General features: G+C 44.2%; 1 protein-coding gene across 1 annotated transcript in view; it reads right to left on the reverse strand.

The window, feature by feature from the left end:
- The window catches only part of LOC123762896 (fibrinogen-like protein A), a 324583-nt gene that overhangs the window by 164767 nt on the left and 137001 nt on the right, over window positions 1-22815 (reverse strand). The window contains exon 3 of the mRNA XM_069301923.1: window positions 17209-17255. Within this exon, the coding sequence (XP_069158024.1) occupies window positions 17209-17255 (47 nt within the window). The remainder of the gene's footprint in view (window positions 1-17208; window positions 17256-22815) is intronic.

The following is a 22815-nucleotide window of genomic DNA, read 5'->3' on the forward strand; positions in this document are numbered from 1 at the left end:
TACCTGCCAGCTACAGGCTGGACTGTGGTTGTGGGCCTTCACGACGAGGCACCCAGTGGAATTGTGATTTGGCTGGCCTGTGGCCAGGATAGACTCATCGTGGATTCCTGGTACTTGCAGAGGGTAGTGCCGCGGAATAGAAAACCAGGCAAGACTGCACGGAGTGAGCTTCGCAAAGTGTTCAGCGTCTTCAGAGTAAGACGATGATGTACATTGTGTAGTGATATTTCCCGTTTTTTACTTTTATATATCTATGATGGTGGGAAGACTAATTATACATGGTATAAAGTTATGAACTTGTGTATTTAATGTACCTCCCCTTTTTATTATACTTGCATTATGGAGCTCACCCCTTGAAAGCCTCTACTAACTTGGGGCCGGATACCCAAACTCTAATACCATCAGAGAAGAACCCGATTGCGTCCCATTAGGGCTGTAACATAATTGGCATCCTCAGCGGGATCTGACCCCTTGTCAAGTACGTTTGACAGTGGTGGTGACGTAGTGCAATCCCTTGTGAATAACTCCCCTGTTTTAATTATTAGGACGTTATATGGCCTGTTCACTGCAGTGTGATTAAGTGCAGTATTGGCGAGTACAGTGCTCGGTGTGTTAAGTGCTCAAGTGAAGCGGTGTGTTAAGTGTTCGTGCACCACTTAAGTGACAATGGCGGAGAAAGTGACCATTGAGGATCTGGACGATTTTCAAGACTTTCTGAACAAGGAGGAATGTCTTGCCAGATTGAAATATCTGGGAAAGCAAGAACTTGTGCTAGTGAGTGCCTATCTGGAGATCAAAATTCGTGAAAGTGATTCCAGTGTTGAGATCTTATCGAAGGTTCACAAACATTTAAAGGCCGGGGAGAAGCAGGAAAGCAAGGCACAGAGTACAAAGAAAGTGAGATGGTAGCTGCCACTGAAAAGGAAGATAAAGGTAGTGACGGTGAAAGTGATGCGGGTGAACTGAATATAAGTTTTCTAACTGTCAAAATGCGTGCTTTAGAAATAAATCGTGAGATAGAGTGGAGGAAATTAGAAATGGAACGGGAAATTAAAGAGAAGGAAATGGCAATGAAAGAAAAGGAAATAGAGAAAGAACGAGAAATGAAAGAGAAGGAAATGGAGATGAAACGTTTGGAATTACAATTAAGGAAAGAAGAGCGAGAAAGAGAAGAAAGAAGAGAGAGAGAGAGAGAGAGAGAAGAACGAGAAAGAGAAGAAAAGGAGAAGAAAAGACTACACGAGTTAGAAGTGCTGCAATTAGGTGGTCAGAGGAAAACAAAGGGAACAAGTAGTTTCGATCCGATAAGAAATATAAAGATGGTCCCAAAATTCAACGAAAAGGAAGATTCGAAGTTCTTCGCTGCCTTCGAGAAAGTTGCTGCCTCTTTGGATTAGCCAAAGGAGAATTGGGCCATCATGATACAGTCTGTCTTGACTGGGAAGGCCCAAATTGCCTACTCCACGTTGTCCCTTGATGACTCCAGTGATTACGACAAGGTGAAGAAGGTAGTGCTCATGGCTTATCAGTTGGTGCCTGAAGCTGATAGGCAAAAGTTCAGGAACCTGAAGAAGACCTCAGAGCACACGTTCACCGAGTTGGCAAACATCAAGGAACGGCTTTTTCAAGAGTGATGTGCATCTCGAAAGGTGAAGACGAAAGAACAACTCGAGCAGCTCGTTTTGTTGGAGGACTTTAAGGAATGTCTGTCTGGAGATCTGAAGACATACCTAGAAGAGCAGCAGGTAGAGACCTTGAGGGCGGCAGCCACTATGGCTGAGGAGTACATCCTAACTCATCGATCCTCTACTAGGTATGTCCCGAAGAGTTACCCAAGACTGTTCGGTAAATCTCGCCAAGAAGAAGAGAGACTCGTCCCACAAAGTGCTATGAAGACGCCCCCAGGTAGTCCCTGAAGGTCTAGTCCTAGCAGTCCGAAAGACCGTAGTCCAAGGAGGAATGTAGTGTGTTGGATTTGTGGGCAGAAAGGGCACATTGCTGTTATATGCTGAGGCAGAAGAAGTAACGGTCCACATAGGGAAGTGATGCTGATGGGTTGTGTGACGCCGCCAGTGGAAACCCAGTCTCTAATGACGAGTAGAGAAGGACCAGGATTGTTTGCCCCTCACACTTCAGGCGGGTATGTAACGAGTGATCATACTGGTAGATCAGGTGTAGTGGTCAGAGATAGTGGAGCAGCCCAGTCCCTGATCGTGAAAGACTCGTTACCCGAGGGAATGAGTGTTGACGGGAGACAAAAGGTTGTCCTAGTTGGGTTTCCTTTGACGCGGTACGTTGCCCTCTTAGTGCAAATACATCTAGACACGCCCTACTTCAGTGGCATATGTGCGTTGGCAGTAGTAGATACCCTGCCTATTGCTGGAATAGACGTAGTACTAGCCAACGACTTGGTGACAGGTTGGAACGACAATCATCTCAAGATTGTGGATGAGTCAGCCGGAGCAGCAATAAGGTCTGAGGTGACAACAGGAAATGGTAATACCCAGGTACAGACAGACGAGGAAGTATATAACTTGTTTAATTCTCCCTCTCCCTACCAGATTGACAGCATTCTAACAGATTCTGCCGACTCTTCTCCCGACGAGAAACATGGGGCTACAGGGACAGGAGCAACTGAGCAAGAGCAGAGGCCTCATGTTCAAGCACCCACGGATACCCAAGAGTCTGGAGTGACGGCACATAAGTACTTGCAGTGTGGCAAGGTACTATATTCGCGGAACCGGACAGAGATTCCCCAGACGTCAGAGGTATGTGAGGTGGGTGGGCAGGTTCTAGTGCCCTCTTTGTTCCAAACCAGGCTAATGGATATAGCTGGCTATGGATATTACAGGCTCGTGAAATTTATTCCTAAGTTAGCCAAATGTTTCTTGGCGGTATTTTGTTTTATTCTTGTGTGTGTTCTAAGTAAGGACCAGTGGACGAACCGACAGATGATGGCTCCTATGAACATTGTGAAGAGACCCCAGGGATTAGAGACTTGCACTGTTCGTGTTGCAGTCTAAGAAGGGACCTGGAAGGTGATGGTTGATACAGGGAGTAGGAGAAATGTTTTTATGAGTGACTGTTGTCGACAGGTTGACCCCCCCCCCCCCCCCCCCCGCGTGATTGCTGAGCCTGGATTCAGTGTTATACGGAACGTTGGTCAACCTGACGGTGCAAGAGCGAACACACTCCTCAATGTACAAGCAGCCCTGTTGGGACTAGGTTTGGGCCCTAGTAAGTGGTTATGCTGTAAGTACAGATTTAACGACTATCGCTGTTACTCCCAATCATCAGTCCCCTGTATTCCAGGTTCTCGTCTTCCTGAAGGACTGCAAGACCAGTACAAGAAATACCTTCTGCGACCAGCCACCAGCGGTGCCACGACACAGGGAGGTGTCGATTCACCCCAGAACGAGCCTATGCAGATCCTTACCCAAGACACATGAGATAATTGTGCTCCTGATTAGCATCTCAGTGAAGTTGTTGGAAGTCACATCAGCCAGGTCATGGCCTATGATCCTCGAGTTTTCCTTGTGCCCGATTCTCCTGTTAAGACAGTTTTGCGGACAAGACATCCTCGCCACATCTTTCCAGTGTTTATGTGCTTCCGTTTGGTTTTGTACAAATTTGGTTTGTTTTCTCTTTTGAAGAACCCAAACCAAATTCTTTTTGGTGGGGAGGTGTTACGAACCCAAGTCCACCGTCGGAACAAGGAGCAGTGACGTCAACGCCATCTGTGAGTCCGCTCCCGAAACCCCCACAAAATGAACGACGCCATCTAGTGGTGGCAGGAATATGCCAGCTCGACATGCTAGATTCTTGTCCTGGTAGTTTGTGAGGTAGCTAGTGCTGACCTCTGGTGAGGTGGTGCTCTGAACATCAGCGCCATCTATTGAGCTAGAAGCTGTACGTTTGTGTATAAGCCAGTAAGTGATGTTTCCTAGTGGTTCCCATGTAGTGTCCCAGTACTGATGACGTGTCTCCTTTCATAGAGTCAACATAAGGCTGCAACCCGTTCTCGCAAATTTAATAAGTCAATATTGACTTATTAAATATGTGCATAGGTGACATACTTAACATAATAGTTTCCCTTGAAAAGCTTCATAGAAAACACTGACCTTACCTAACCTACTTAGTATGTTAAGATAAGCATCTTATTGCTTCGTAATTACAATTATTACCTAACCTATACCTATAATAGGTTAAGTAACAATTGTAATTACGAAGCTATAAGATGCTTATTTTAACATACTAAGTAGGTTAGGTAAGGTCGGTGTTTTCTATGAAGCTTTTCAAGGGAAACTATTATGTTTAGTATGTCACCTATGCACCCAACTAATAAGTCAATATTGACTTATTAAATTTGCGAGAACGGGTTGAAGGCTGCTGCGATGCAGGAAGAGTCAGTCTACCCAAGGCAGCCAAGTAAGTAAGTAATTATCAAAAGAAGACGCCAAACCGGGAAGGCTATGTAGCACCATCAAATGTGCGGAATAATCAGAGGGCGCTAAATATCACCAAGCATGCCAATACGAGAACAAAAACGCATTAGGCGAACGATATCAAAATTATCTGAGTCGCCAAGAATTCCAGTGAGGGACAGGCGACCACGAGGGGAGGTCGGAAAGCAAGACACACGCTCGTCCTGGAAGTCAGGACATGCACGACCGTAAGAGGGACAATGCAATTAGGACAATAAGGAGCAGGGCGGCGCTCCATTAAGTGACCATGGGTTAATTAGTATTGGCCAAAGAGTATGGCCAATACGCCACCTCGCCAGAGCTGTTTCCCATCGCCGGTTATGGTGGCAGGAGGACGGCCACGAGGAAACACAACATTTAAGAGTACGAAGTTTGTTACCAGTAACAGACGACCAAGAAGCCTGCCAGCGGGTAAGGATGGAGGAATGGATAACCGGGTAAAAGTCGGAACATGGAATACCTTTACGAGAGATGGAACAAGAGCGGACAGCTTCCTTAGCGGCAGCATCCGCACGCTCATTTAAAGACCCACTAATATGGCTGGGAACCCAAGAAAACTCAACCGACTTAAATTTACTGTGAACAAAAAACAGCCAATGCTGGACCTCGACAACTACTGGATGAACCGGATTAAAGGACCCGAGAGCCATGAGGGCACTACACGAGTCAACAACAACTACAAAGGAAGACTGACAACGAGAAAGCAGAAGACGAAGAGCATAGAGAATAGCATAAAGCTCCGGCGTAAATATGCTAGTCTCTGGAGGTAAGCGACACATATAAGTGTGATCAGGAAAAACAACAGAGTAGCCAACACCGTCCGTAGACTTACACCCAGCGGTGAAGACAGAAACGGAGCGGGAGTGAGAAGAAAAGTGCTCAAGGAAAAGGCGTTTTAGAACCGTAGGAGGGGTAAAAGCTTTAGTGATACGGGTCAAGGATGTACAAAACTGCGGAAGGGGGACTCTACACGGGGGCAAAGAAGGAACAACACGAGGAGAAACATTAGAAACACGAACGGAAAGAGAATCTTGTAAGAGAGATAACCAGACAGAAAGAGGGAGGTGGTGGTGAGGAACAGGAACCGCAGGAGTGGTAAAAGTTAAAGAACGACAGAGGCGAGAGGAAGGATGTTGTAAGGACCGCGCAAGATAGCGAAGACAGTAGCGATCACGGCGGTCCTGGAGAGACAGGAAGCCAGTGTCAACATACAAGCTAAGGACGGGAGTCGAACGAAAGGCACCAGAACTGAGGCGCAACCCAGTATGGTGCAAAGCATCATGACGGCAAAGAGTAGAAGGAGAAGAAGATGAGTAAGCAAGGCAACCATAATCGAGCTTACACAGGACGAGAGAGTAATGTAAAGCAAGGAGAGTGCGCCTATCCACTCCCCAAGAAGTATGGGACAATACCCAAAGGAGGGCAAGGGCCTTAGAGCACTCAACATGGAGGTAAGAGATATGGGGAGACCAAGACAAACGAGTGTCAAGGAATAACCCAAAAAGCTTCGTGGAATCTTTGTATTCAAGGGGATGACCATAAAGTGACAAAGAGGGACGAAGAACGACCCGTTTCCTAGTAAAAGACATGGCACAAGTCTTAGAAGTAGAGAATTTGAAGCCATGATCGGTGGCCCAAGACGACACGGCATCAATCGCAAGTTGAAGCCGGCGCTGAAGGAAAGGCGAATCATCACTCTGACAGCAAAGGGTAAGATCATCGACATAGAGAGCGAAGGCAATCAAGGTCTCTTCACCAGTCTGCTTTGCAGAAGCAGTGAGCCGCTGTCGGACGAGAACTGTTGAATGTTCAACTGTCTGCCTGAGGAGTGGCAGTGACGGGATTCGCCATACCCGGGGCTGGCTGGTGGAAGAGACGGCCGACTGTGGTACCGAACGAGGAGAGTAACAAGCGAGTTACACGAGGCTCCTGCCTAGGGCTCGCAACCCTAGTATTCGCTCGTGAAGTGGCCTAACAGCGTGAGGCTGATTGATACCTGCCAGCTGCAGGCTTGACTGTGGTTGTGGGCCTTCACGACGAGGCACCCAGTGGAATTGTGATTTGGCTGGCCTGTGGCCAGGGTAGACTTATCGTGGATTCCTGGTACTTGCAGAGGGTAGTGCCGCGGAATAGGAAACCAGGCAAGACTGCACGGAGTGAGCTTGGCCAAGTGTTCAGCGTCTTCAGAGTGAGACGATGATGTACATTTTGTAGTGATATTTCCCGTTTATGACTTTTATATATCTATGGTGGTGGGAAGACAAATTATACATGGTATAAAGTTACGAACTTTTGTATTTAATGTACCTCCCCTTTTTATTTTTCTTGCATTACGGAGCTCACCCCTTGAAAGCCTCTACTAACTTGGGGCCAGTTACCCAAACTCTAATACCATCGGAAAAGAACCCGGTTGCATCCCATTAGGGCCGTAACAATCTGCCAAACTTTTGACCATTTCAAAACCTTATTGTGATCGTCTTCAAGTGATAGAGAGTCTTTTTCCGTGTTTATTTCCCTCCCGATTTTTGTATCAGCAAATTTGCAAATATTACTGCTCGGACCTAAATCTAAGTCATTTATATATATTTTGAATAACAGAGATCCCAGGACAGTGCTATGAGGCACTCCACTTACAACATTTTCCAACTCTGAATAACCCCATTTAAACTAACTCTGTTTTCATGGGTATATCCACGCCCTAATTAAACTCAATACAGGACCCCAGATACCATGAGCCTCCATCTTTTTAATGAGTCTTTTATGTGACTGTATCAGAAGCTTTGCTAAAGTCAAGGTACACAACATCATAAACCTTACCACTATCAACTGCCTTAACTATGCTGGAATAAAATGATAGCAAATTTGTTGTGAATCATGTTGTGAATCATTTATTAATTTATGTTGTTCAAGATGAAGACAAATGGTATTTGCAATTATCGATTCAAGTAACTTTCCCACAATAGACGTTAAGCTAATTGGCCGATAGTTTGACACAAGTGATCTATCTCCTTTCATGTAAATTGGAACCACATTAGAACCTTCCACGACTCTGGCACTCTGCCTGACTCTAATGATTTATTAAATATGGTAGACAATGGCTCACTAAGCTTCTCTTTGCATTCCTTAAGCACCCTGGCAAACACTTCATCTGGCCGTGGGGATTTGCTTGGCTTGAGTTTCACTATTTGTTTAATATCTATCATCACACTGCAACCTGTTGAGGGTTTGGACACAATGCGACCCAAATGTGTAAAGGCCAGAGCAACTCCCCTTGACGGTCATGGTTTCTGGAAAAGCGATATTCTAAAGGTCCTGAAGGACGTTATCGGCATCACACCCACTGACATTAGTCAGAAAGATGATGATATCTTTCTCTTCATTTCATGTGAGGAAGAACTAGAAAATCTCTTGACCAACGATGCCATACTTTGCAAGGAATACCATCTACATCCTCACTTTCCACGCCAGTTCCTAGCTAGAAGAATTGTTTTTACCAGCAGGACCAGCCAGTGGATCGCTGACCGACCGCAACAAAAAATCATGTACAATATCGAGAACGATAATCCGAACCTGGGTGTATTTAACCTAGAGTTCTGAAGCACCGACAAATCTTCAATGAAGATTACATTCACAACTATAGCTGTGGCCACCCAGGCTGCCACACAAGTTTTCTTCTGCTTCGGCTACAAATACAGCCCCACCAAGTAAAAAAGGAACGATACTATGAGAACCAGCAGTGCTACGAGCTCTCCCACCCCACCAAGAAGTGTCAGAACCGCGTCCAGAAGCGCAGCCTGTGGGCACTGGACCATCACTACTTCACAGACAGAAAAACATCAAGGCCCAGGTTGAAGCCAAGAGAATCAACCTTTACTGCGTCCCGAACCCCAAGCGCTCAACCCACTACCTCAGCTTCCACCAACCGACCAGAAGACTTTCCAGTTTTACCAAAGAGTAGCCTTTACAATGGGGACCCAAGGTTCCTCAGGCTCCTTCACAGACCCCCCCCCCCCTACATCACGTGCAGGCATTATCCCTGCACGTGATGTAGGGTATCCCTGAAAGCGGAAAGGCTTGCTGGACCTGACAACCATCGTTTTGTCAGTTACCTGAACACTTTATACATAGCGAATGGCCAGGACCCAATCATAGCCCCTGGCGCAAGTCTCACTACCTCAACTACCACTCCAGAGACTTCCACCAGGACGACGACGAGATCAATTTCAACAGACTCCTGAACCACCCAGGACCTCGACGACACAAACAGAGGTATTTCCCTCTCCAGCTCCCAACACTCCTACCTTCACCATCTCAGCAGCCGCGCTAGAAGACGTGCTGTCTACAAATGCTAACCGTACCACCAACGCTCCTGAAATAGCCTCTACCATCACTCAACAACACCTGAGCCTACCTCAGGCTGCGAGGCGAAAGACGAAAACACCAACTACAGAGGTTACGCACTCCTCAGACAAGGAAATCTTAGTGGGAGCTCCACCGCTGCATCACAAATACGACACCTACTCGGTGCAAGACCTCCTCATGGAGACCACCTCACCAAACTCCAACGACAACACGGCTCAACCAAAGTCTCATGCAAAGAAAAAGCGGAACACATAGAGGTCTACTCTAACCCCACCAGCTGCATAACTGGTACAGCCAGCCCTCCAGGGCTGAAAAACCACCATAAAGACCCCCCCCCATCCATCCCCAGACCTCTAGTATCAGTAGTATCAGCTATTGATACAGATAATGGCTCGAAAGAGCCTCCACTTACGGGCTCACCATAGCCCGTGCGAACGTTGCGACACTCGAGGCATGGCGACTGCTGCTTTAGGAATGGCAGGTGCTGCCTCCAGTACATTATTTGGTACACAAGAGGAAGATACAAGCATGGTATCCCTCACAGTGAAGGCACATAGTGGTCAGGAGGAGCCCAATAATGACGAGAACTCTAATAGTTGGACAAGTGTTGAGATCTGGAAAAGACACGAGGAACCAACAATATAATAAATCATACCCTGTGAAGGAAAGAATCAACCTTCATTTTCCCCTGGGAACGGAAACTGCATCGAAATGTGCAAGGTTAGCTGCGGCAGCCAAAGAACACCCTGGTGGTGAGTATTTGTTGGCAAAAGGACATGTAAACCATGTCCGTGTGAACATTATGGAAGAGATTATTATATATAGTTAAAGAGCACATGTCACCTGATATCAATGATTTCACGTATGGTAAAAGTGTACACAACTGAATCATAACCATTTTTAATGTTCATGGAAATATAAGGCAGAAGTACACAATATTTCTTGATTTAAAAAATGCCTTTGATATTGCTAATAAGAAAGTGATTCTGAATGATTTAGCAAGAATGGTTATAGGTGGACAATTAGTACAATGGATACAGGGCTATCTTACCAACAGGAAGTCCTCTGCACTGTTCCAAGGCAACTAGAGTGAAACTAAATTATTGCAACTAGGCACCCCACAAGGAGGAGTACTAAATCCTACCTTGTTTAATGTTCTAATTAATGCCTTACTAAAATCAATCTCGACTAGTCCGGCGCAAACATCACTATCAGCTATTCAGATGACCTTTTTGTACATACTAAAACTCACCGCGAAATACAAACAATCATAAATTGTGTACATACAGCTTGTGAGAGCCTTGGTCTTTCAATCAACGCTGCTAAAACTAAGGTATTTAACAGATAAATTGGAACTCGCAAACGTGGACCAAGGAAACTTAAGATATATAACGTAACCAATTGACTATGTCTCTGCTTTCAAATACCTTGGTGTCTATGTCCCTTGTACCTTAACTGCAGTCAATATGTTACACCAACAATGCAGAGACAGACTCAAGGCTCTCAGAAATGTAGTGGGGTTACAGCCCTATATTCGATGTTAATATTAGAATAACCAAAAATATGTACTTAGCATATATGAGGTCTCTGATAGATTATTATGCACCGGTTTTAGTCATGCAAAATGGCAAAAGTATTGATAGACTGGAAAAAATTCAAAATGAAGCACTCAGAATTATACTTGGCTGTCCTATAACTACCAAAGATCTCAATATGCAGAAAGAAGTAAATATACCATGCATTCAAGATAGAATATTTTAAATCAATCTTATGATGGAACTAAAGCTTCTGCGTGATAACAAATTCAACATTGTGTCCGTTGAACTGTTAGAACACATACGTAATGAAACCAGCAAGTCTAAATGGATTCAAAGAACAGCCTCTCATATATAAATGATGGGACTGCACTTTGTATATACAGATGAAAGAGTACAGCACTTCCTTCCATCCCAGCCAAGTATCCCTGACATACTAAAACTAGCAGAGATAGCACCACTCCATAAAGGAGAAAATAAGGCAGAGGCAAAAAATTACAGACCAATAGCACTAATCACACATCATAAAAATCTTTGAGAGAGTGCTAAGAAGTAAGATCACAAAATACATGGAATCACAGCATCTCCATAACCCCGGAAAACATGGTTTCAGAACAAGGCGCTCTGGCCTATCACAGTTGCTGGACGACAATGACTCTTCACTAGATGCCATGGAAGACAAACAAAACGCTGATGTAATTTACACAGGTTTCGCAAAAACCTTCCACAAATGTGACCATGGTGTTATTGCACATAAAATGCGTTCAAAAGGAATTACCGGGAAAATAGGCAAATGGATCTACAATTTCCTGACTAATAGAACCCAATGTGTAATAGTCAACAAAATCAAATCCAGCCCATCAACCGTGAAGAGCTCAGTCCCCCAGGGTACTGTGCTTGCTCCAGTACTTTTTCTCATCCTCATATCGGACAAAAACGAGGACACAACCTATAGTACTGTATCATCTTTAGCAGATGACACGAGAATTTTTATGAGAGTAGACAACATAGGGGACACGGCAAACCTCCAAGCAGATGTAAATCAGGTCTTTATATGGGCTACAGGAAATAATATGGTGTTTAACGAAGATAAGTTCCAGCTCATGCACTACGGAAGAAAGGAGAATATAAAAACGGAAACCACGAACACAACGCAGTCAAATCATAACATAGAACGAAAAGTCAATGTAAAGGATTTGGGTGTACTCATGTCGAAAGACCTAACCTTTAAAGAACACAATAAAGTAGACGTCACAACTGTAAGAAAAATGACAGGTTTGATAAAAAAGAACCTTTCAAACTAGACATGCTATACCGATGATGATACTTTTCAAGATGCTAGTGCTCTCTAGAGTGGAGTACTGCTGCACAGTGACAGCCCGTTTCAAAGCTGGAGAAATTGCTGATCTGGAGAGCGCGCAGAGAGCCTTTACTGCTAGAATCCAATCAGTAAAGCACCTAAACTATTGGGACCGACTAAAGAGCCTAAATCTGTATTCTCTTGAGCGCAAGCGGGAGAGGTACATGATAATTTACACGTGGAAAATATTAGAGGGGCTGGTCCCAAACCTGTACACAGAAATATCATCACATGAGACCAGAAGACATGGCAGGTTGAGCAGAATACCCCCGTTGAAGAGCAGAGGTGCAACAGGTACTCTGAGAGAGAACTCTATCAACATCAGACGCCCGAGACTGTTCAACACGCTTCCACTACACATAAGAGGCATAACTGGCCGACTCCTCACAGTATTCAAGAGAGAACTTCCAAAAGCACCACCAAAGGATACCTGATCAACCAGGCTGTGACTCATACGTCAGGCTGCGAGCAGCCGCGTCCAACAGCTTGGTTGACCAGTCCAGCAACGAGGAGGCCTGGTCGACGACCGAGCCGCGGGGTCACTAAGCCCCGGAATCACCTCAAGGTATCTTGGCAGATAGTACCTTTTGACATCCTGACCCCCTGCACACCCCACCAAGAAACTAATTACAAACAACCCTCATGCTCAGCTTGCTGCTAAATTAAACACCCTAGAACACATTCACAATATACAAACTAAAAACAACATTTCACAGACCATATTCAATGACGGATCACTCATTAAAGTTACAGGGAGGGCAGGAAGTGCTGTTATTGCTCATCAGCCCGATGGCAGCACAATTCAAAGGAATATAATAATTAGTAACTGGGTATCCACAATTCAAGCTGAGTTGGTAGCGCCCGAAATTATTGACAACATTGAAGTAGACATTTTAATTATTTCCGACTCCCTTTCCTCACTACTAGCAATAAATAGTTTGCAATCAAGTAATAACGTGCGTGTCTTAGAAGCCAGACAGAGATATATAAGAATACTTAACAAGGGGGTAAATATAAAAATGCTGTGGATTCCTTCTCACATTAGCCTTCAGGAACATGATAAAGTTGACGCCCTTGCTAAGGTTGCAATAAATAAAGAAAGTATTGAACGGAATCTTGAGTTATCAAATAGGTCCCTTAAAAGTGTCATTAGACGAGAACTCCTGGATGAATTTAAAGTAAGTTGAATAGTGAAAACTGGAACTAGCAGACCCATTATTTATCACAATGAAATATTGGAAGTAAGACATGTGTATGGGTTAATTTACAAAACAAGTAGACTAACAGACGTTGTCATAGTTCGAATAAGACTTGGATACAAGTATCTCTGTCAGTTCAGCTTGTATAGGGATCTAGTTGAAGTAAAGTGTGTGGACAAAGACAGGGACACACACACTCGAACACTATATTTTGGATTATTGTAAAATTGAGCCATTTAGAGATATATCTAAGCTCACGTTGAATGATATGGCAACTTATCTTATTACCAAGGACAAAATACCTGAAATCCTTGCACTGTATCCATATTTCGCTCCCAGTAGATAAACAACATATGAGATTATGAAACAAGTAGTCCATTGTGAAGACTAATAATAAACAGCAGCTCTCCTATGACTCTGTAATATCTCCATTGCTCAAACAATTATGCATTAGTGATAAGACCTCCATTAATGTATTATGACTTACTGTAAATATATAGCTCTTGAAAAAGAACATTCTCTGTAACTAGCTGACATTGTAATTATAAGGTGTGAATGATAGATGAAATTGTTTATATAATAATCTCGGTTGAGGTCTGATAAAGACCCTTTGTGCCCTCTGTGATGTTTTTTGCACTTCCGCTCACTCAATGAGTATGGGCTGCACAATAAACTATCCGCCTCCGGCGGTAACAATCACATCAAATGAATGAGATTGGGTGGATATAAATAGGAACTGCCTCGAATGGGTTAATTGCCCTTCTGCAGTTACATTCATTCTTATGTTCTTATGCACGGTAATGGTTGCTGGATACAGAACATAATGCACTCTAAACGCTAATGGTTGTCGGATACAGAACATATTGCATTCAACACGGTAATGGTTGCCGGATACAGAACATATTGCATTCAACACGTTAATGGGTGCCGGATACAGAACATATTTTTTTATTGATATATAAAAAACCAAAGAACAAACAGTCAACAAGTGCACAACAACATATGAATATAAACAATCGTGCCTACATGAAACAAGAAAGCAAACACCATGAAACAGACATAATATACACACAAGAGGGCACAATAAAGTACACAGGACACAAGCAGACAAACCCACGAACATCATGGGACAGAGAATGCATACAGTACACAACAAAGATATGACATAAGTACAAGAATAAAAATGTACAAGAAAAATTTTACATAAAATGTACATAAAGCACCCCTAGAACACCCCTAGAACAGAAAGGGCAGGAAAACAGAATACAAGCTCGAGCAGTCCGACCCCGCACACAGAGGAGCAGAACCGGACACAAATGAGGACATCAACAACAAATGAATAGTAAACCCAAAGTACACAAAGAACATAAATAGCATAACATATGTACAAAGAATAAAGTAATAACAAGGAAAAATAAAGAAACACACACACACATAATCCATGCAACAAACACATGGAACAGCAACACACACAACCCACAACCACACCAACGCACACCAACACGCTCGCCAAACCCAACACACAGGGCGTGTGCAAGAACAGGTAATAAAGAACATCAAACACCCACAAACGCACACATCGACAACACAAACACAAATACAGAACAGAGGCAAATGCACAAAATAATATGCAAACATATCAGAACAGGTCCACACAGGAGCCAGGAACCAACACCCACCCCACACACACGCACAGACAAGGACACCCACCCGTGCACGCAGGCACCGGGGAAACAACACGCACAACACAGACAAGAACCAACCACACGGATCACTCATACTTATATGGGTACTCCCGAGCCGGAAATCGAAAGCAGTAAGCATCCCAAACAGCCAGGTCGCCTTCAGTAATCGGACGTCCAGGAGCCTCACGAGGGCCGAGGCATTAAATCCGGCACTCCAAGGATAAAACACTGCGCCCGCGGAACCCAGATGGTAGAAGGGGGCTATGGAACAGGACGCACCAAGTCATCACACTCAAAACTCATAGGTGTAGCATCAAACAGCTCTCCGGACGGGAGGACGAAAGGGAAGGGTTTCCTGCTAGGGGCTCGGTCACAGGGCCGTGCACTTAGAAGGACACTGGGCTGTACCTCGGGCCGCCCACCAGGGTGTGCACTAGGTCCCACGCCGGGCGTCGCACAGAGCCCCGCGAAGGGTGGACTATCAGACGCCCCAGGGCCCCCGCCAATCGGAACAGGAGCAGTGGCTCCCCGTCGCACATCCTTTGACAACACCACTACGAGGTCGCGGTCACCAGGGGCAACCACCCACTGAGAAGAGCCACCAGCAGGGGGCCCAGGGTCCGACACAGAAGGCAGCACAACGCCACCCACAGCATCATCATCCATAGCGTCACGCTCCTCAGCCCACGTCCGGCGAGGCGACATCCCGAGCCATACGAGAGCGTTTAGTAACAGGCCGTTGATCGTCGGAACTGTCATCCCCCTGCAATCGGTGCCCAAGAAGAACCGTCGGCAGGCGGCCCCAAAATCGGGGCAGCATGACCACGCAGAGCGGCAGCCTCAACGACGCGGAGGCAGAAAACCACCACCCACCAAGGAGACCGGATCCGGAGAAGGAACAGACACAGCAGGCGAATGGTTAGACACCAGCACATGCGAAGGATCCAGCGAGGGCATCGGATTCGGCAGAGGAGGAAAGGCACGTGTTAGCGAAGAAATCACCAGAGGCGACGAAGCAGAGGACGGGGGCGGAGCCACACACACACACCACCACCACCCTGATAGCCCCGGGAAGGATATGTCCTTTAGCAGGACGCGCAGGCACCACCCCTACAGCACCATCCAATGCAACCACGAAAGCATCCAGAGTCCGGTGCACCTCCGCATCCACCGAACGTCGAAGGCGCGAATCAGGGGGGCCCCTAGGTCCGCAGACTTAGGGGCCGGTAAGACAGTCAGATCAGGGCCAGACAGAGCGACAGCCGCAACCACCGCAGGAACCACACCAGGCACCTCCATAGAGCGAGGACCCACCGGGGAATCCCCACGCACAGACAAGTGGGTAAAATCATCCTCCAAGGAATACAGAAGGGGGCCTCAGCACGAGGAGCATCGCATCCGGCCGCCACATGGCCTTCAGCAGCACACCAGAAACAGGTGCGTCTGACCTTGATAAAATACCTGCAGAGAGAGCCCACGAAACGAATCCTTGGAAGGAATAGGGTTTGTGACCCGCATGATGAGCGTATTAGAACCCCAGATGAATCCCCTTCAGCTGGCCTGCATTCAAAGTGGTGAACCGGTGCTTCACCACCGCACCAAACCGCGTAAAGAACAACATAAGCTCCGCCTCAGGGAAGGTCACCGGCACACCGTGGACACTCACAAAAGTCAACCCAGGGATCCGAGATCTTCACAGTCACAGCCGAAGCAGGAAGAGAAAGCGATCGTGCATCCCAGCGTGCCACAAACTCCTGGTAAACAAGCGATGGCAAGCGACACCGCCACACGGGTAGGCGATATCTTCTCCAGTCCCAGGAGACCAGAGACTTCGACACGGAGCACATCCTGAGAGCAATCTCCACAATGGGCCAATCAACTGCAGCAGAAACACCTCCAACAGTGCACCACCACTCAGCTACGTCAAACGACGACTGGCAGCCAAGCCTGACGTCTGTTCCCTTTGGTGACAGAGCAGCGAATCAAGATACAGAACATATATTACTCTACACTGTAATGGTTGCCGGATACAGAACAAATTGCACTCTATACGCTAATGGTTGCCGGATACAGGACATATTGGATTCAACACGGTAATGGTTGCTGAATACAGAAAATATTGCACTCTACACGCTAATTGTTACCGGATACACAACATATTGCACTCTACACGGTAATGGTTATCTAAAACCGGACGAAGTTGTTCAATAAGATTATTTCAATCATCAAGGTTATTTTAATTTATTAGTTCCATATTGTGGTCAATTGATTTCACTTACTGGAAGGAAGTTTTTTCTACAAAAACTTCCATAAAGTTGTATCTATGACCATTTCTATTACTAATAATACCACCATTACAACTGCAGCAGGAGAGACAACTTATGTCCGTCAGTAGTCATGTCACTCCAGGCAGACACCGCCGTCCCTCCCTGTGGGAGAGATTACTCACCTCCGTCAGTAGTCATGTCACACCAAGCAGACACCAGCTACCCCTCCCTGTGGGAAAGATTACTCACCTCCGTCAGTAGTCATGTCACACCAAGCAGACACCAGCTGCCCCTCCCTGTGGGAGAGATTACTCACCTCCGTCAGTAGTCATGTCGCACCTGGCCGACACCCGCCGTCCCTCCCTGTGGGAGAGAACACAACTCATAAAATACATCAACATTTTATCAGGTGAAGGAAGGAACATCACCTACATATTGTGGGTGATGTCCAGCAGCTACATAAAACTCTCCAGAACCAAGTATGTTAATCATTAGTATGTAGAATAAGGCCACATCACGGATAAATTCTTCGTGATTGAGTCCAGGCCCCGCACTGCATTTTGTTTGACTCATGCTGAATCACGAAAACTGAGTCACTTGTTTTGACTCACTCATCCTGAGGCACTCATACTGAGTCTCATTGACTCCGTGATATAGTCACTTTCATTGTGTCACTTATAATAAGACACACTGATTCATTTATATTGAATCATACAAAGTCACTCCTATATAGTTGTTCATAGTGAGTCACCCTCATGGAATCACTCAATCTGAGTAACTCACTTTGAATCACTTGAATTTAGTCATTCTTACTGAGCAACTCCATTGATTCATTAATACTTCATAACTGGTGATAAAAGCACGCATAATCGGTCATTCACACAATCAGACATTTGTGGCACTAATACTGAGTCACACGTCTGAGCAGTGAAAAATGTTTATTATACTGCCTATCAACAAAGTGGTATTCGGTGGTGTGAGAGTATGAACTCCTAAGTGTTTCCCCTAGCATCACCGTCCCAACGCCTGTCTACACCCTGCCACGCTAGCTCCTATTGAACCCCTCCTAAGCGTTCCCCTTAGCGTCACCCTCCCAACGCCAGTTAACACGCTGCTATTCTAGCTCCTACTGAACCCCTCCTAAGCGTTCCCCTTAGCATCACCCTCCCAACGCCAGTTAACACGCTGCTATACTAGCTCCTATTGAACCCCTCCTAAGTGTTCCCCTTAGCATCACCCTCCCAACGCCAGTCTACACCTTGCCACACTAGCTCCTATTAATTTTCTTGGATTATACTCTGTGCAACACAAGTCGTTTACCTGAATATGCCTAAGAGCAACTAACACTCTAGTGGTCTCAACGAGCATAGCGAGCCGACGGCTTGTCAAAGTTTTCCCCTATTTGTCCTGATGATTTTTTCTTGCTGAATTTAAAAATTAAACAGGTTTGTCATTTACAACTTCAGTGGGTACACGATTCCATGGGTTTATATCTTGCCAAACACACGACGAAACTACCATGTTGCTGCAATGTTCGAACAAGTTGTAACACCTAACAAGTTGTAACAACAATGTAGAAAGTTGTAACAACATTCTACCAAGATGTAAAAACTATGTAACGACGTAATAGGGACCGTTACACTGTGTTTGCAGAACGATGGATTTTGACTCCTAAGTCCTTATCTTCAGCAATCTGCTGCAGGGTAATGTTAATAATTTGGTAGTTGTGACTTGGATTGTTATACCCCACATGCAAAGTCTTGCATTTGTTATATTAAATAATATTTTCCAATCTTCTGACTATTTGTGGAGTTTTTTATCGATTTCTTTCTATGTCCTCGATATAATTTTCACTTCCCACTTCACCATAAATTTTTGTGTCATCTGCAAAACTGATGATGCGGTTCGTAATATTTTCATCTCTCATTATTTAATGAATACTTTAAAAAGGATTGGGCCGGAAATGGATCCCTGTTGTACCCTACTCACCACATTTCTTCAGTCAGATTCCTTCCCATTTAGCACGACTCTTTGTTTTCTTTATTTTAACCGTTGTTTTATGCATTCTAGTGTTATATTATTAATTCCAAATGCCTGTAATTTCCTTGTTAGTCTTTCATGTAGTACCATTTATCAAAAGCATTATCGAAGTCCATATGAACTACATCTACTGGGTATCCTATGTCTCAATAGCTCGTTATCGTTTAAAAAAATGTGACCTATTTTTAACAAACCCATGTTGCGTTGATATTACAAGATAGCTCACTGTGAGATGGTGGATGATTCTTTCCCTTATGATTCTCTTCATGAGCTTGCAGATGTGTGATGACAACTAATTGGACATAGTTTTCTACTGAGCTTTCTGTCTACTTTCGAAATATGGGTGACAATCGAGGGTAGAAATAGCCCAAGCTACTCTATCTTTTTGATATGTACATATGGTCTCAATAAACGCACTTGAACTTGAAGGAGTGATATATGTATATTTCCAATCTAGAGGGAACTATCCCGTGGTAAAGAGATTTTCTGAAAAGGAGTTTCAGTGGCAGGTATAGTTCCTCTGCCAGTTCCTTTACAGCTCTGGATAATTGCTTCCACACCTGGGGTGTTTGAGTCTTTTAGTTTGTCAGTGCTCTTCCTGGTAATGTGGCACGTTATGGGGTATATCATTTAATTCGTTCTCTTCACCTCCTTCAAACATTTGTGTGGGTAATAGGGTGCAATCTAATCTTTCAATTGTAAACACTGTTGTAAAGTATTCATTCAGTGCTTGCTGCCCTTTAATCGTCCATTATGATTTGGTTAGTTTCATATTTCCAGGGTCTTACCAAGTCTTTTGTTTAGTTTTACTTCTTATGTAGGCATAGAACGACTGTGGAGAATTATTTATATTTTGTGCAAGTTATTTTTCGTAGTTTCTTTTGGCTGATCTGATTTCCTGGCTTATGAGTTTAACGTCTTCCACATATCCGATAATCTATGATGTTAACCATGGATTTACATCTCAACCATTGGGCGTTTATATTATATAATTGTATCGTTTTATAGCTGCATCATTAAATCACCACCTTTCTTACCCTGCACACTGAAAAGTCATATACCACCTTCCTGGATCTCAAGTATAATACTGATATTGCAAATAGAAATGTTATCTTGAATGAGTTTGCAAGAATGAATATTGGTGGTCGACTTTTTTGTTGGATCAGGGGTTATTTATCTAAAGGGAAGTCATCTGTATTTTTCCAGGGGCATAGGAGTGTAACAAGAGACTTGGAACTAGCTACTCCGCAGGGAGGTGTCCTCAGTCCTACCTAATTTAATATCTTAATAAACACGCTTTTAAACTCTGTACCGAGCAAACCCAACGTCCTCATCATTAGCTATGCTGATGATATAATGATACATACCACTGGGTATGCTAATACGCAGAACACTCTTAACTCTGTATTAGACATGTCAGGACCTAGGTTTAGTCATCTCAGCAGAGAAAACAGAGCTACTAAATCGGAGCCCACCCAGGCAGGGAGGAGCTGTTCGCAAGATGCAACTGTCTGATAGCTCCCAGCTTGACTATGTAAACAGATTCAAATACCTTGGCCTTGAGGTGCCACTGTATGGTGCTGTTGTATTCAGACTCTGTCGTCAGTATATAAAGAGGCTCCGAGCTCTCAAGGCTGTTGCAGGGTTATCACTCAGGCTATGGTTCCAATGTCAGAATTGTCAAAATGATATACCTTGCATACATCAGATCTTTAGTGGGTTATGCTGCACCTCTGCCATTTTTTATGCCTGAAAGAAAGCTTGGAGGGCTTGAAAAATTGCAGAACGAAGCCTTGAGGATTATCCTTGGGTGCCCTCATACCACAAAGACACTTAACATGAGAAAGGAACTTAATATTCCGAGCGTTGTTGATCGTGTTACTGAAATTAACTGTCAAATTGATTTAAAAATGATTAGGCTAACTCATCCTAACCCTTGCACAGAAGCCCTCCAGAATGTCTTTATTGAAGGTCAGCATTGTTCCAGATGGATAACTAAAACTGGAACTGAACTAAAATGTATGAGGTTTATAATTTGTACCAAGAGAAACAACAACGGCTCTTTCCTTCACCGTGAGATATTACAAACTTTCCAATATTAATCCGTCCCTTTTCACCCAAGAAATGAAATTAGAGATCAGTCTTCGTCTTGAGGCGAAGCTCAACGCCTTAAGCCATACTGATGCTCTCTCCACAGAGCATTCTCTTTCTCAAATCATATACACTGATGGTTCCCTACACCGCCCCACGGACGCAGCTGGCCCTGCAGTTGTCCTGACAATGGGTGATGACTTATACTTTGAGTGGGGAATCTGTATAAACAACTGGGTCTCTACCCTTCAGACCGAACTATTTGCCTTGCTCCTTGCACTGAAATGTGTACAAGTCTCTAAACTTGATACATTAATTGTAAGTGACTCTATCATCCTTAAATGCTCTCAACTCTTTAAGACATAACCGTAACAAGCTCGTGTTCGAAGCTAAACACAAATACAACAAAATTAATAATGATGGTAACAGAGTCCATTTCATGTGATCTCCATCTCATGTTGGCCTCCGAATGCATGATAGAGCTGATAAGTTAGCCAAGGAATCTGCCTTTAAAGGAAACGTTGAGTGTAACCTTGGATTGTCAATGAGCAATCTGAGAGCAGCAGTACACCAAGAACTTCAACAAAATCTTGTAAATCTGAGGCAAAGTTAAATCGACACCAGTAATTCCATCTATAATCATACTAGCATGCAAGAGGAGCCACACATCTATGGTTCATCCAGTAAAATCAGCAGACTTCTAGATGTTACTACTGCTTGGCTTAGACTCGATTACAAGTACCTCTGGGAATTCTCAATATCTGCTGATGTAGACCTGACCAAATGTAAACTGTGTCAACAAAATTATTCGCACACCCTCCGTCACTATGCGATGGAGTGCGAAAAGATACGTGAATTCAGAGACAATTCTATAACCAATGTTCCAGCAATGTGTAAATATTTAATTCAAAATGATCTGCTACCAGAAATTTTAGCCAAATATCCCCAGTTTGCTAACTGTAGGTAGTAACTAAGTGACTGTAACCTATCCACGGCTGCCCACTGGATGGGGGGCGGTGTGCAGCACAAACATATGAATTGTGACACTGGCTCTACATATGTCAGTTGCTTAATTTAGAAACTGTAAAATGGGTCGATTTCGAACTCATTAATGATGTGACGACTTATACTGAATTTTGTAACTAGCTCATCAAGATTGTAACTTGCTTAGTTAAATGAATTGTGGGGTTCAGTCCCTGAGCCCATTATGTGCCTCTGTAACCCTTCCCACTACCGCCCACAAGATGGGTATGGGGTGCATAATAAATGAACTAAACTAACTTTATAGCTCTACTATTATTCGGTGTTAGCTTACTGACCATATGTTTAAGCATGTGTGCCGATAAATTAGAAATACAAATTTATTAACCTGCACCCCGCTCTCCAAACTCCGGAGTGGAGAGGTGTCATTCTTCAAATTTGATTTGTTCCCCAGAAATCCACCCTTCGAGGCTCTGACCAATAATTTCACTTAGTTTGCAATCATGAGCGTTTGTGAGATGCTGACGGTCTTCAACAAACAGACGAATGTTTAGTGAATAATGAAGTGCATAAACTGTGAGTGGAGAGACTGTAACAGAGCCAATGGTTAATTAAAAAAAATTGCATGAACGCCGGCAGATGCTAAGCTCACTACGGGTTTATCAAATGAAAATACTTTCCCAGATCAAGAGAAGAGTGAAACGAATCTAGCATAATTAAACTTTGTGAACTCGGGTTCAAATTTTATATCTTATTGATTTACGAAGAGAAATAATTTGATATGATTTAATATAAATAATTAGCTAAGTAT

Source organism: Procambarus clarkii, chromosome 47 (assembly GCF_040958095.1).
Source record: "Procambarus clarkii isolate CNS0578487 chromosome 47, FALCON_Pclarkii_2.0, whole genome shotgun sequence".
Classification (NCBI taxonomy): domain Eukaryota; kingdom Metazoa; phylum Arthropoda; class Malacostraca; order Decapoda; family Cambaridae; genus Procambarus; species Procambarus clarkii.